Source organism: Lytechinus variegatus, chromosome 2 (genome assembly GCF_018143015.1).
Source record: "Lytechinus variegatus isolate NC3 chromosome 2, Lvar_3.0, whole genome shotgun sequence".
NCBI lineage: Eukaryota > Metazoa > Echinodermata > Echinoidea > Temnopleuroida > Toxopneustidae > Lytechinus > Lytechinus variegatus.
Window position 1 is genome coordinate 71,048,751 of NC_054741.1, and position 12,993 is coordinate 71,061,743.

The window sequence follows — 12,993 nt, forward strand, 5'->3', positions numbered from 1 at the left end:
TGGTTTTGTTCCGTGAGAAGCCCATTTTAGTCTGAAAACGGAAATATTCATATTGAGTTGAGACTGACTTTTTTTAAATATTATTTTCTTTCGCAGGGTGTCAAGCAAGATGCTGATGTCCTTAGGTCAGAGAAGAACCGGCTCAATGATGAAGTCCAGCATCTGAGAAGAAACATGGAAGATGATACTGAAGCATACAGGAGGAGGATAGATGACTTAGAGGCAGAGCTGCAGGTGAAGTTTCTATACATTGTTAAATATCAATAGGTTATTTTTTGTTATAACATTAATGCTCATTATAAAACATTTTCAAGAGCATGGTTTATTCAATGTTATTTTTAGCACCAACTTTAAATGACGATTCTATATATTATTTAAATGCATGGTCTATTTCAGATAATTCTTATCTTTGTGATTAAATAAAAATTGTGTTTAATATACATTTTCAGATGATATTCAATATTTTAGCAATGCATAATTATATAGAGAAATCTTGATATGTATCCTAGATGTAGTTATTTTCATTTATAGATCCTTATCAAATGTTTTTACAAATTTTGCGTACAACATATTTGATTTAATCGAAATCATGTGACAGTTAAGAGAGAATTTAATGACTGTGCAAGAAAGAAGTGATAGTGATGAGAGGAGGAGGAAAATTATTAAATGGACAATTGATATAAGCATATTAGTTTTGAAAATCAAGAAGATTTGGTAAAAAAAAATAGAAGTAGCTAAAGATGAACATCTAGTTTCTTTATAATGAGCTTTTTAAGATGGTTTAATGTTGTTTGCATATTTAGAAAAAAAAGTGAGTTGCTTATGATGTGGGCAAGATTCTTGCATCTTGTGATTATAATTTTTAGGGGGGAACTTTTTAAACAAGTTTTTTTTTGTGTGTATATGTTTGCCCTTTCCAGGAGTTGAAGGATATCTTAGACAGACAGAGGAGAAATGAGCTGAACAATCGGGCCCTTGCTCTTGACTTGGAGCGAGAGAGGGGAAGGCTAGCAGGTAAGATAGAGCCAAGTCAAAAACATTTAATAGTGATGTTAAGTTGAGATCATTCATGTTATCAAGATGTATTATGCAGATCTATGGAGCATTTCCTGAAACAAAATTAGTGAAAATCACTGACTATTTGCTTTATGAAACACTCCTTGGAGAGCATTTCTTGAAGGGACATGTCTGTTTTGCCCTATAGTTTCCATAGCAACAGTCATATGCCTTTACTTTGCAACTAATCAAAATTAAGGAAAGTTGTCAACTTCTCAGATGACAATGTTGATTTGATACTCCGCAGGGTTCTGTGCTCATGAATTATTATTCTTCAAAGTTTAAGTCGATTTTTGCTTTTCCTCTGGACAAAAGTATAGGGGCATTTACAATTTTAGCCTTTATTTCAATTCTTTATTTGTGGCCTTTCACCACCTTGTACTTCAATCCCTTGAATTTGGTTTTAAGCACCTGTTAGATTTTTTGTTGGATTGGTTTTGTGCACAACAAAGACTGATATTGACATCATCGTTACCATTATCATCATCTTTCAGGTGTGCATCAGAGTCACTCGGCACTCAAGCAGCACACTGGAATGCTTGAGAGCGCCCTCGCTCAACGTGAGAGTGCAGTAGCCGAGCTGTCTGCTGAGCTTACCAGCACAGCCCAAGAGAGGGCCAACGAGAACTTGAGACTCCAGAAGCTTGTCCGTGAGATGGGTGCAGCACTGGAGAAGGAGAAACAAGCTACTCAGGAAGTTAAAAAACAGGTAGAGTTTGATCCAATCACGCTCAAAAATGAAAAATATAGAATTTTATTGAAGCCAAACTACCACACCCACTTTAAGCAGAACCAGCTGAAGACAAAATCTACTCCAAGAGTTCTCAGGACACTTACCCATGATGAACATCTTAATCATCTTGTCTTCATAAATGATTGATAACTTTTCAGCCACTCATCGTGACAATATGTACCTCAATATTTGCCCCCCCCAAAAAAAAAAAGTTGCAGAAAGGTCTAAGCAATACCGTCTTTCAATAAAAATCCAATGGCTATCATAATTTAAACACAAATTTACAATATACATGTATGTTCCCTGATGGTTTTACAAGAAATAAAGTTATAAAGAATATACTAATTTATATGGGCCCGTGGCAGGAGATTTAGAGCTCCTTGTAGTTCAGTTCTCCTTTAATCTTTTATCGACATTGAGTACCAATAATCAGGAGAGTTATATCAAGATCTAAAACATTTAACTTGTTCAAAATGTCTCCCCCGTTCAATGTGACAGCTTTCTGGTGAGAAGGGCCAGTGCAACCGGCTCCGTCAAGACCTAGAGACATTACAAGGTGATGCCCAGGAGATCCGAAGTGAAGCTAAGCAGAAGGAAGATCAGATTAATGCTCTGCAATCAGAGTTAGCAAGGCTCAGACAGGTAAACTAATAGCCTCTTTTGTATCTGGATTCTATTTGATACAACTTCCTTGGAGAGGTGTTGTAGAACATTTGATAAGTCTCAGGACTTTGAACTATGAGGTCCGGGTTCAAATCCCGCATCAACACTGAAATATTGGTGTAAAGTATTTGCATATAAAATAGCTGCCTGTATTCTGCAACAAATTTTCCAGAGCTATCAGGGTTGTCTCATTGTTCGGAAGACTTTCTGAATATTAGACACTTATAGCATGAAAGACTATCAATATGCCTTATCTCCTTTTTTTTCTCATTGAGATTTTAATTATAAAAGCATTAAAACAGGCATGAGATGCAACATACTCAATGATTTTAGTGTTTGTTTAATAAAAGGCTTGCATTGCAGAGGAATATTGCTTCCAATAACTTTCAAACATATATTATCAAAGAAACAGAAAATGCAATTTTTCTCAATGATGGAAAACATTATACTTAAAAAGAAAACTTTTTTTGCAATATTCATATACCACTTCAAATTTGTAAATAAAATTCATAAGCGAAGCAATGGTGTTACATGTCAAAAGGCATTAGAACTCATCATTTCCAATGTGTACATCTTTTTCTTTAGAATGAGGAGAAGCAGAGGACAGAAGGGGAAGAGATGAGGAGACAGATTGAGAGCAATAAAAACCACATGGATAGACTAAAGAGACATCTTCAAGATAAGGATGCACAGAGCCCTGTACTGGAAGATCAGATGAAGGTAATATTATTAGGGAGAGACTAAATACATCTGAATGAAGTGTAATGACTAAGAAAATAGTCTTTTTTACACAGCCATCATTAATCCAATTCACTACACTATCGTGTAGGCTTAACTTTGTATCATTTATTATAAACGTTGACATTTAATATTTTTTTAAATAAACCGCTCTCATTCCCAGTAGATTTCAGGTTAGTCACATATCATATTGCCATCAACATATAGACAATTTAATAAAGTATGTATTCCAACCCTTATATTTGAGACCTTTCTGAAATGATTTGTTTCTGATTTCAGTTTGAAAAGTCAGTGTGAAATTTCTAGTCAGTATGAAAATGCTCTCAAATTATCACAGCATGTAGAGTGTAGTAAAGAGAGAGAAAAATGAGAATCAAAAAGGTTGATGATATTTCATTGAATTGCCCATCTGCAGAGGTTATGTTCTGTGGTTGCTTTGATCTTTTTGATCTTGATCTTTGATCTTGCTTTGATCAGTTTGCAAATCTTTTTTTTTTCAAATTTAGACATTAGCATGGCAGAGTGAGCAGAAGAGTAGGGAAGCTGAGGCCTTGAAAGAACAACTTTTACTAGCAGAAAAAAGACAACAAATAGAACTGGATGGAGTCAAGACTAATCTACAGGTATGAGATTCCATATGACATTTAATCCAGTTGATTCTGCGGTGCATCATCTTTGTCATGATCAATAAATTAAGAAAATTATGCCTTTGTTGTCCAGTTGTTGAATTATTTTGGAATGAAGTGTACAAGTGGTTAGTCATTTTAAAGATTCTTACTTTGCCCTTTTCAGTTTTGGATATTTGTTTTGGAGTCAAAATAGAAAATAGTCTTATCAATACCATTATATTTTATGCAATTTTTTATTTATAAACAAAAATACAATGAGAAAATGTTAGTCTTCAAACACTTTAAAAATAAAATTATTTTTTAGAAAAAGTAGAGCGAGCAATCGCAGTAAAACAAGGCAAACTTTCAGTTCAATTTGATTGAACAAATATCAAGATGTTCTTGCTGAATTGTAACACATTATTTTTTACTTATGTATATGATTTATTATATTGCTGCTATTATTTATGTATATTGTGATTTGATTTGAAGCAATAAAATCTATGATATAAAAAAAAATAACACCTGCAAGTCCAATGAATCCTGTACATAATCCTTGTTTGATCTGGATTTAGACCTTGGATAACTAATGATAGTACCAACTAAACTGATTTTTTTTGTGTGTACAATCAATATATATATATATATCTTTTTCCAGATGACAAATAAAGAGCTTGATGGAATGAAGAAAGAGCTAGCATCAACAAGGAAAGAGAAGTTTGCTTTCCAAGCTAAACTGAGTCAATTGAAATCTGCCCTCCAGGCTACACTGCAACAGAATAAAGTGAGTATATGTATCTTTAATAGTCCAGATTACTTGAATATGATCACCATATTGTCAAGTCACATGTGTAGTTTTCCTTGCTGAATATTTGTTTAATCTTGTTTTTTTTTTTTTACTCTTGGGTACTTTTAAACAAGCCTTTTTGGTAAACATTGTGCTGTAACTCTCAATTTTGCATACTTACCATTAATCAAGCTTCAATTTTCAAGTTCAAATTTCAAGTTGATTTTTGACATAATAAACATTTTCTTACTTTACCATGTAGCTTCTAAAAGCCAAATTGAAGTCTAAGAGTAGAGTAGCTTCCACTATGGGCAAGCCAGGGCCAGATGGAGCTAGCCAGGGAGACGGCAAGGGTCAAGCAGATGAGATTGTTGTACCTGAGATTGCTTATGATGTGGAATCATTACTCAACAGTGATGTGGTGGAAGGGGTATCGGCTAGTCATAGCAGGTAGGATATCTTCACCCCCATGTTAAAGGTTACAAATGGCAGAATTCATTCTTGGATAGCACTACAAAAAGTCACATGCTTTGATATTGTTTCTGGGATGTGCTTCATCAACTGGTTCCTAAGAGTACGAAGCCATATGCTTCAATATCTGTAAAGTCGGTCACAGCATGAGACTATTGTTATGTTGTGTCCGTATAAACTGGAACAAAATAACATGACCATTTACTTGTTATAGGCAAAGGTGGAGGTTGTGGTAATGATGAGGATGATGATGATGATGATGATGATGATGATGATGATGATGATGATGATGATGAAGACTGATTATAAAAGTGATGATTATAGCGATTGTGATTCAATTTTTTTAAAGAAATACCTTTTCAAATCAAAGCAAATGACAGTGATGATGATGCCAGTTGAGGTGATGAGAGTGAGACCAAGATTTTAATGATGACTGAGACAGACAATTAGACATAATGATATTTTCATTCTTGATATATATTCTTGCCCATCAGGCCCTTGCATGCTATCCAGTCTTGCCTTCAATCAATCAAGGATCAGATGGGTGCCTTAGAGGACCAAATGAAGGAACATACTGCTGCTGTGAATACTTCATCAGAAGCATGGAAGTAAGGAATTGTCCTTGATCAATCTATGACCTTAGACAGTTTCAAACTTAACATTGTGCAGAATTATTGAGACAGTTATTGCAGTGTTTATCAGAAATATTATAATATTCAGTTGCATACATGTACATATGAATTTTGCAACATTTTATTTAACCGTTGTAAGAATATGCATTTATTGTGTTCTTTACATTTTAAAGTGTGTTGTTTGAAACAATCTAAATGTCATGCACATTATCTAGAATTGCCAATACGAAAAATGAATTCTATATGTTGATAGTAATAGTCCTTTTTATAAAGCACACATATTTCACAGAAATGCTCAAGACAGAGCATTTTTGCAAACAGCAATCAAAACATATAAAGTGGCGCCAACAGATATAACACGAAGAGATTCATTTGGAAAGAAGTTGATGTGTCACTTTGGTCTGTAAATGAACATGCTAACTGTATGTTTGTTTGTAAATTTCTCTTTTATTATTTGTGCTTGGTATAAGTCAAGTTATTAATAAGGGAATTTAAGAAGGAAATATTTCTGAAAATTATCTCTTTGATTTAAGAAATGGTTGCTTTCACATATTTTGACTTCGCATTATTTTCAATATTCTTTCTAATAGTTAAATATCCATTTCATGGGTTATTTTAAATTCTCTGTTCATTATATTCATAATAGATGATGGATCTCTTCATACTTTAATCTTCCTTTGATATGTACCATCTTCATTGCAGAGAGGTTGGTGATCGTGTGCGTGACCTGCGGAAGGCCAGCGCTGACCCTGTGACCCCTACCCCTGGTTTGCTTCCTCGTAATCTACCCAACGGATCAGTTACTGCTGCCCCACCAAAAAGAATGTCCAATGGAAAGTCATCTGGATCTCCGATATATGATCTATAATGTGTGCCGTCTAAACCTCGAGACAAATTTAAAAATTCCTAGTTACAAATTAAGAATGGTTATAGTTGTGTTATGAAGAAGTGACTTATGTATACCAACCTAAATGTGTATTTTCTTCATTTGTCCTACAATGTATAAATCCTAAGTTGGACTGCTTGATGCATATTATGCTTGTTGTGAATTAAGAAAAGTATTTCCAACCTCATCTTGAATAAGATTACTGAGCAAAGCATAAGAACGACATTTTTTGTATCATTGACTTGCCAAGTGTGCAAATTTTTTTTAAGTATCAAGCTTTAAAGATGTCAAAAAATTGTTTCAAAGCTCTGTTTCAGAGAGTATAGCCATTTCACACTGATATAAATAGTGGTGATATCAGCGAGGGAAATTATAATAATATTAATGGGGTCTTCATGGATTTAATGTAACAGTATTTGTATATTTTGGATGAGTTGAATATTTATTTTTTCTATCTGCATGTTCAGTAATGATAATCAGACAACATGGCTGAGTATCCATTCAATAGATCTATGAGAGAGGTACATGTTTGTGCTTACTTTGGAAGCAGCGATTAATCAGGAAACTCCATAAATAAGAACTACATGTAAATATGGGGGGGGGATTTTCATACATTTTTCTTTTGAAAATGGTCCTTTGAGCAATTTACTTTTACCAGGATGCCGAAATTCAAAACACTCTCTTGAAATTTAGAAAAGAATCCATTGTGTTGGTGCCCAATTTTTGATTGTGGGTTTAGATTTCATTTATGTTTGATATGCTTTCTTTAGGATCAGTCAATGCTTTTAAGTTGAAATATGATTAGTCTTTGGATGTATAATCCTGGTCTTACAGTGGGCCTCAATGTTAATGTGTTTATTTATTTATTAATTTTTGAGCATTTAATTTTAGTCCATGTAATACATGTCTATGATAACTAACATTATTTAATTGTCTTCTCTATGAAGGAATTGTGAATAAAGGGGCAATGAATGTGCCAGTAATTGAAGTGTTCTTAAATGCTGTATGAAACGCCATTGAGTGAAAAGATATTGAATATATATTGATGATATTATTATTACTAGTATTTTACATACATTATTTCCTAAGTTGTAACAATAGCTGTATATAAGCAAAATTAATAGATTATATTTATTGCAATAAAGTGCATAGAGAATTATCTTGCTTAACACAAATACTTGTATATTCATCGTAGGTGCTATTGAACAAAATTTAGATTAGCAAACTGAGCAATATTAGTTAAAATTTACATCTGTAGCATTTGATTTTATTGCAATATTGAATTTGATATTGTCACTTGATGTTATTGTTGCTTAATTGCTATCTGTATTGAGCAATCTGCAGTGATTTTGCTTTATATGATATTTGTGTAAGATATATGATAGGATATTGTTATGGGATAGTAATCATTTCCAGCAAGTCAGTGTATTCTTGTATCATTTGATTTCGTATTGCCAAATTCTGACCCTGTGCTTTCTTTCTGTTCCTTCTACTATTGCATTTACTTGTGATAGTAAAATAAACTTCATTTTATATGTTCTTTTACATATATTTTTTTGTTGTCATCATGCAACATCTTTATTAGATTGTCCCCTGTATTTTTACTTCAAAATTATTTCTAAATATTTTGTGACTGACTATTCTTGAATCCTAAATCATTTTAAATTCATTTTATTTCCCCATAAACATCGCAGCCTACACTTTTGTTTTTGATGGAGATGACGGTTGTATTTTAATATGCTGAAATGTGGAAATGTGATAAAATCACAGATTAAGGATGAGATAAAAATGTCAAAAGACTTTCAGATATTAATTCTTTTTAAAATGTGTAAATTATTGATATCTGTATTGGGATAGATATCTGATGACTGCAGTCCCACATAATGATGGTTTGTTCTTTTTAATCTCAAAGTTTTATAAGGTTTATTTTATATCATTGGAAACTAATTGTTCTTCTGGAATAATATCCTTTTTGTGTAAGTCGTAAGTCCCAGAGACATTCATCATTTTAACAAATATACACCTGTATTATTTAATGCTTCTTTTGTACATGTTGGTAATATAAAATTCTAGGTGTTATTTTTACTTTCTTTACATTATATCAGCTGTTATATTGATATATTGTGCTGAACCATATTTGTGTATGTTTATCAAAGTAGGCTGTTAACTTTTAAAATCTAGGTATTTATGAATTACTTTCTTCTATTGGCACAATCTATAAATATTTTCAATCAATTTTAATGAGAAATATGCATGTATAGTACGCAATTCATATCCAGGTCAATCATATATTACGAGTGAAGAATATTTATATAATATTGACTGGCCTTGAGGGGAACATCAAATATATTGCCAGCAAATGAATCATATTGGCCCGAGTCTTTAGACGAGGGCAATATGGGTCATTTAAGGGCAATATATTTGATGTTCCCCGAAAGAAGAGCCAGTCAATATTTTTATTATCATCCAAATCAGATATCTAGAGCAAAAATCATGATAATGGGGATATTTCTTTTAAAAATAAGAGTTCTATTGTGTCATGTTAATATCGGTCTAGGCTCTGCACTTAACCATTATGACGTACTTGCAAGCGCTCGGATTCAGCGTTGTCTTTATTATGACGTATATTGTTGGTGGGCGGATCCTTATGAAGCGTATCTCTTTATACGCATCCACAAATGCCCGGATGTGAGACCAGGGAAAATACAAAGGTATATTTTGCTTCGTCTCTGCATGCAAAGTAAATACGCGCATTGAGACCGAGGAAAATACAAACAATATACCTACCTTCCCGATATTCAGAAAATGTAGGGCAATACGGTTTTGTAAATGACCAGCTCAGATGTCTGATACGGGTGATAATTTAGATTATTGGTGATATGTCCTTTGTACAACTCTAATATACTTTGTGATATGAGAGTGAGAGAAATTCAATTTTTCTCCATTAACAAAAATTAATTAATGTTTTTTATTATGAATTAAGATTCATCAGCCTGACAGTGAGGTGTCATAAAATGGATGTTTGCTTGATCTTATCTTATTTTGATTATTCCGGTGTTGCCATTTTTGTTTTACCTCTATTGTTGCATGTTTGACCCCCTACATATGGGACATTCTTGAAATTATTTACATGTTTTCTAGGTTGAATTATAATGGTTTTAAGTGCAGTTAAAGAGGAAAACTGGTGGTTAGTTACAAAAAGGTTGATTTTTTTATTGAATTTCCAAAACTTAGAAAAATTATTTTATCAAAGTGTACTAATAAAAAGGCCTAATTTATTGTATCAGCATCTTTTAATCAGTGTTTTAAAGGAAAATAAAACACGAAATGTATAATCCTCAGGCAATGGAAACTTCAGAATCACTGTTTTAATGCAGTTTGATAATTTCAAACTCTCAGAGGCACTTTTATATTCTTTTTAATAAAAAATGCAGCAAAAATCTAAATAATTTGAAGAATAAAAAAATAAAAAACTTATTAATTTTGTTCTGAATGGGTCACTGATGATAACTTAATAAAGTTTATAGAATGTTGCAGATGGCGTGTTCTTACAAAGATTTATGATTGTTTTATCAATCACAAGGATGGAGAGCCAATTGAATGGCATCATGAATCTAGAACGAACATGTTAGTTTAAATTGTGTTCAAATACTCATGCATGCATCATTATTTGAAAAATCCATGTGCTCTGCATTTTTTTCAGAATGACAACTGTACATATACATTTCCTATATGACATGGATGGATTATCCATATTGTTAACTCTACTTTTGGAACGCGGGCAATCTGGGGCCTGTCTTACAAATAGTTGCGATTGATCCGATCAATCACAACTATGGATGGCCAGCAACGTCAACATCTAAAATGCATATGACGTCAATTACATAAATTGATTGTTTTATTGACAATTTGGTGTGTTCACCTTTGTTTACAAAGAACATTTGAAAATTTTAAGTAGAAAAATTATGAATATGATGGATTTCCATAGAGTTACGATTGATTGATTGATTGATTAGATCAATCGTAACTCTTATGTGTGAGGGGGCCCTGATTTTACAGTTTGTATTGATTAGGTTCGAGACCAGCAACCTTACTTTTATCACCTTTCTAGTAGTAAGAATATCACATGTCTATTGAGCTTCAATACCTCATATTTCTGCAACTGAAGAAGTCGCTGCATTTGTAACAAACAGTTTAAGAGTCACATTTTTTAAAGATATACTGTTGATAAACAACTTGTGCTGTTAGCTGACATATTATGCCATAGTTCTTAATGGCTTAATTAAAAAAACAGATACAATGAGTTATGAATAAACTGAATTTATTGCAAGTAAATGGTATAAGGGAAATTGTCACTAATATAATGGAACTAAGGCTTTGTATAAGAGTAAATATTAAAAAAAAATGAATCTAATCATTAGGCCTATGCTTACTATTTGATAGAAATAGGTTGTCACAAAATGATGGAAAGAATATGTAAAGAAAGTCTCCTGACTAGGCTTTTTATTTTAAAATATGGGAATTGTGGTCCTTATTATATTTCTAGGATATTAATGCTTATTTTTCCACACTTTCTTTCTTTGGTTACTTTTACCTGAAAGTTGATGCTGTAGGTAACAGAATGGGATAAAAATTATGTCAACTTCTCATCAACTGAGAGTTGTAGTGAAAATTAATCCCAATGAAGATTTCTTTAAATGCCTGTCATATGAATATTCAGAATTTGTGCCTTTCTGAATAGATTGAGAGCTGTACTGTATTAAAAAATGTTATATACTTGGAAATAATCAACTTTTAACCATATGACTTAAACAATATTTTAATAGAAAAAAATCTGAAAACAATATCAGTAGTTTTCAGGGGTTTTTGTTCTTTTGCTTTTCTCCTTTTATTCTTTTAAAGGTCAAATCCACTCCAAAAAATGTTGCTTTTAGTAAATAGAGAAAAATCAAACTAGCATAACGCTGAAAATTTAATCAAAATCAGATGTAAAATAAGAAATTTATTACATTTTAAATTTTCCAGTATTTTTCACAAAACAGCAATATACAAAACTCAGTGACATGCAAATGAGACAGTTGATGATGTCACTCACCATTTCTTTTGTTTCTTATTGTTTGAATTATACAATATTTTTTTCTCTTTTACATATTTGACAATTAAGGACCAACTTGACTGAACCATAAAATATAGACAATGCTAATTCCATGTGTTCAGGGAGGAATTTATTGTTTCACTGATTTGTCAATGAGGAGAAAATAAGAACATTTCATATATCATATAATAAAGAAAGAAATAGTGAGTGGATGATATCATCAGTCTCCTCATTTGCATACCAACCAGGATGTGCATACAACTGTTTTTTTTTTATTTAAGTGAAACGTTTTTTTAATGTCATAACTTTCTCATTTTGCATCCGATTTTGATGAAGTTTGCTTAATGTTGGGTTATTCTTGTTGGCTTTTCTCTTTTATTTAAATCAACTTTTTGTCGAGGTGGATCATTACATGCAGGGGGGGGGCAGTCAAATATATTGCTGTACACATGCGTGACCAAGTTATTTCCAAACACCCCCTAAACAAGTTTTTCGCGGATTTTATTTACACATTTTTGGCCCCTTTTGTCGCCAAAATTTGACCTCGGGGAAAAACATACCCTAAATACGTTTGATCCCACGATTGACCATTGAACAGTCTTTCAAAGCCACCCTTTTCTTGAAAATCTGCATTTTTGATACCTTCAACGAGTCCACGCGTGGACTGCGTCCAAAACTGAAAAAAAACACCCCTTTGAATGTGTTTTTGGGGTCATGCGTGTGTACAGCAATACATTTGACTGCCCCCCCGGCATTTATGTTTAGTCTTAAAAAGTAGCAAAAGTGAGAGAAAAAGAGAGAGGTGCAGGAATTAAGAGAGAGAGGAGGGGGGGGGAGATGGTAAGTCCATATGATAAAACTATAAAGAATAAGGGGGAGGGGCTTTTTTGTACAATCCCGCTTATGAAATTTTTACATATGTGCAGCTAATGGGGTCATGCGTGTGTGCAGCAATACATTTGACTGACCCCCCCCCCCGGGCATTTATGTTTAGTCTTAAAAAGTAGCAAAAGTGAGAGAAAAAGAGAGAGGTGCAGGAAGAGGGGGGGGGGAGATAGTAAGTCCATGTGATAAAACTATAAAGAATAAGGGGAAGGACTTTTTTTGTACAATCCCACTTATGAAATTTTTACTTATTTGTGCAGCTAATGAGGATTCAATTGTAGTGTTGAAAATATCTTATTAATTCCACTATGAAAAAAATATAAACAAATTTATATTATAGGGATGAATTAATTATTGGAACAGAGTGTTTCATTTCTAAATTTGAAAAATGTTTGTATTAATAGACTATTCTCGACTTGGAGTTCATTAAACTTTTTTC

General features: G+C 32.8%; 1 protein-coding gene across 2 annotated transcripts in view; it reads left to right on the forward strand.

Moving 5' to 3' along the window:
• The window catches only part of LOC121408887 (golgin subfamily A member 3-like), a 42,913-nt gene extending 34,029 nt beyond the window's left edge, over positions 1-8,884 (forward strand). For both annotated transcript variants that reach the window (XM_041600576.1, XM_041600577.1), the window contains 10 exons: positions 97-234; positions 921-1,014; positions 1,551-1,765; positions 2,288-2,431; positions 3,038-3,172; positions 3,697-3,813; positions 4,457-4,582; positions 4,848-5,035; positions 5,551-5,664; positions 6,391-8,884. In XM_041600576.1, the coding sequence (XP_041456510.1) occupies positions 97-234; positions 921-1,014; positions 1,551-1,765; positions 2,288-2,431; positions 3,038-3,172; positions 3,697-3,813; positions 4,457-4,582; positions 4,848-5,035; positions 5,551-5,664; positions 6,391-6,556 (1,437 nt within the window). In that variant the 3' untranslated portion in view covers positions 6,557-8,884. The remainder of the gene's footprint in view (positions 1-96; positions 235-920; positions 1,015-1,550; positions 1,766-2,287; positions 2,432-3,037; positions 3,173-3,696; positions 3,814-4,456; positions 4,583-4,847; positions 5,036-5,550; positions 5,665-6,390) is intronic.
• Positions 8,885-12,993: the final 4,109 nt, after the last annotated feature.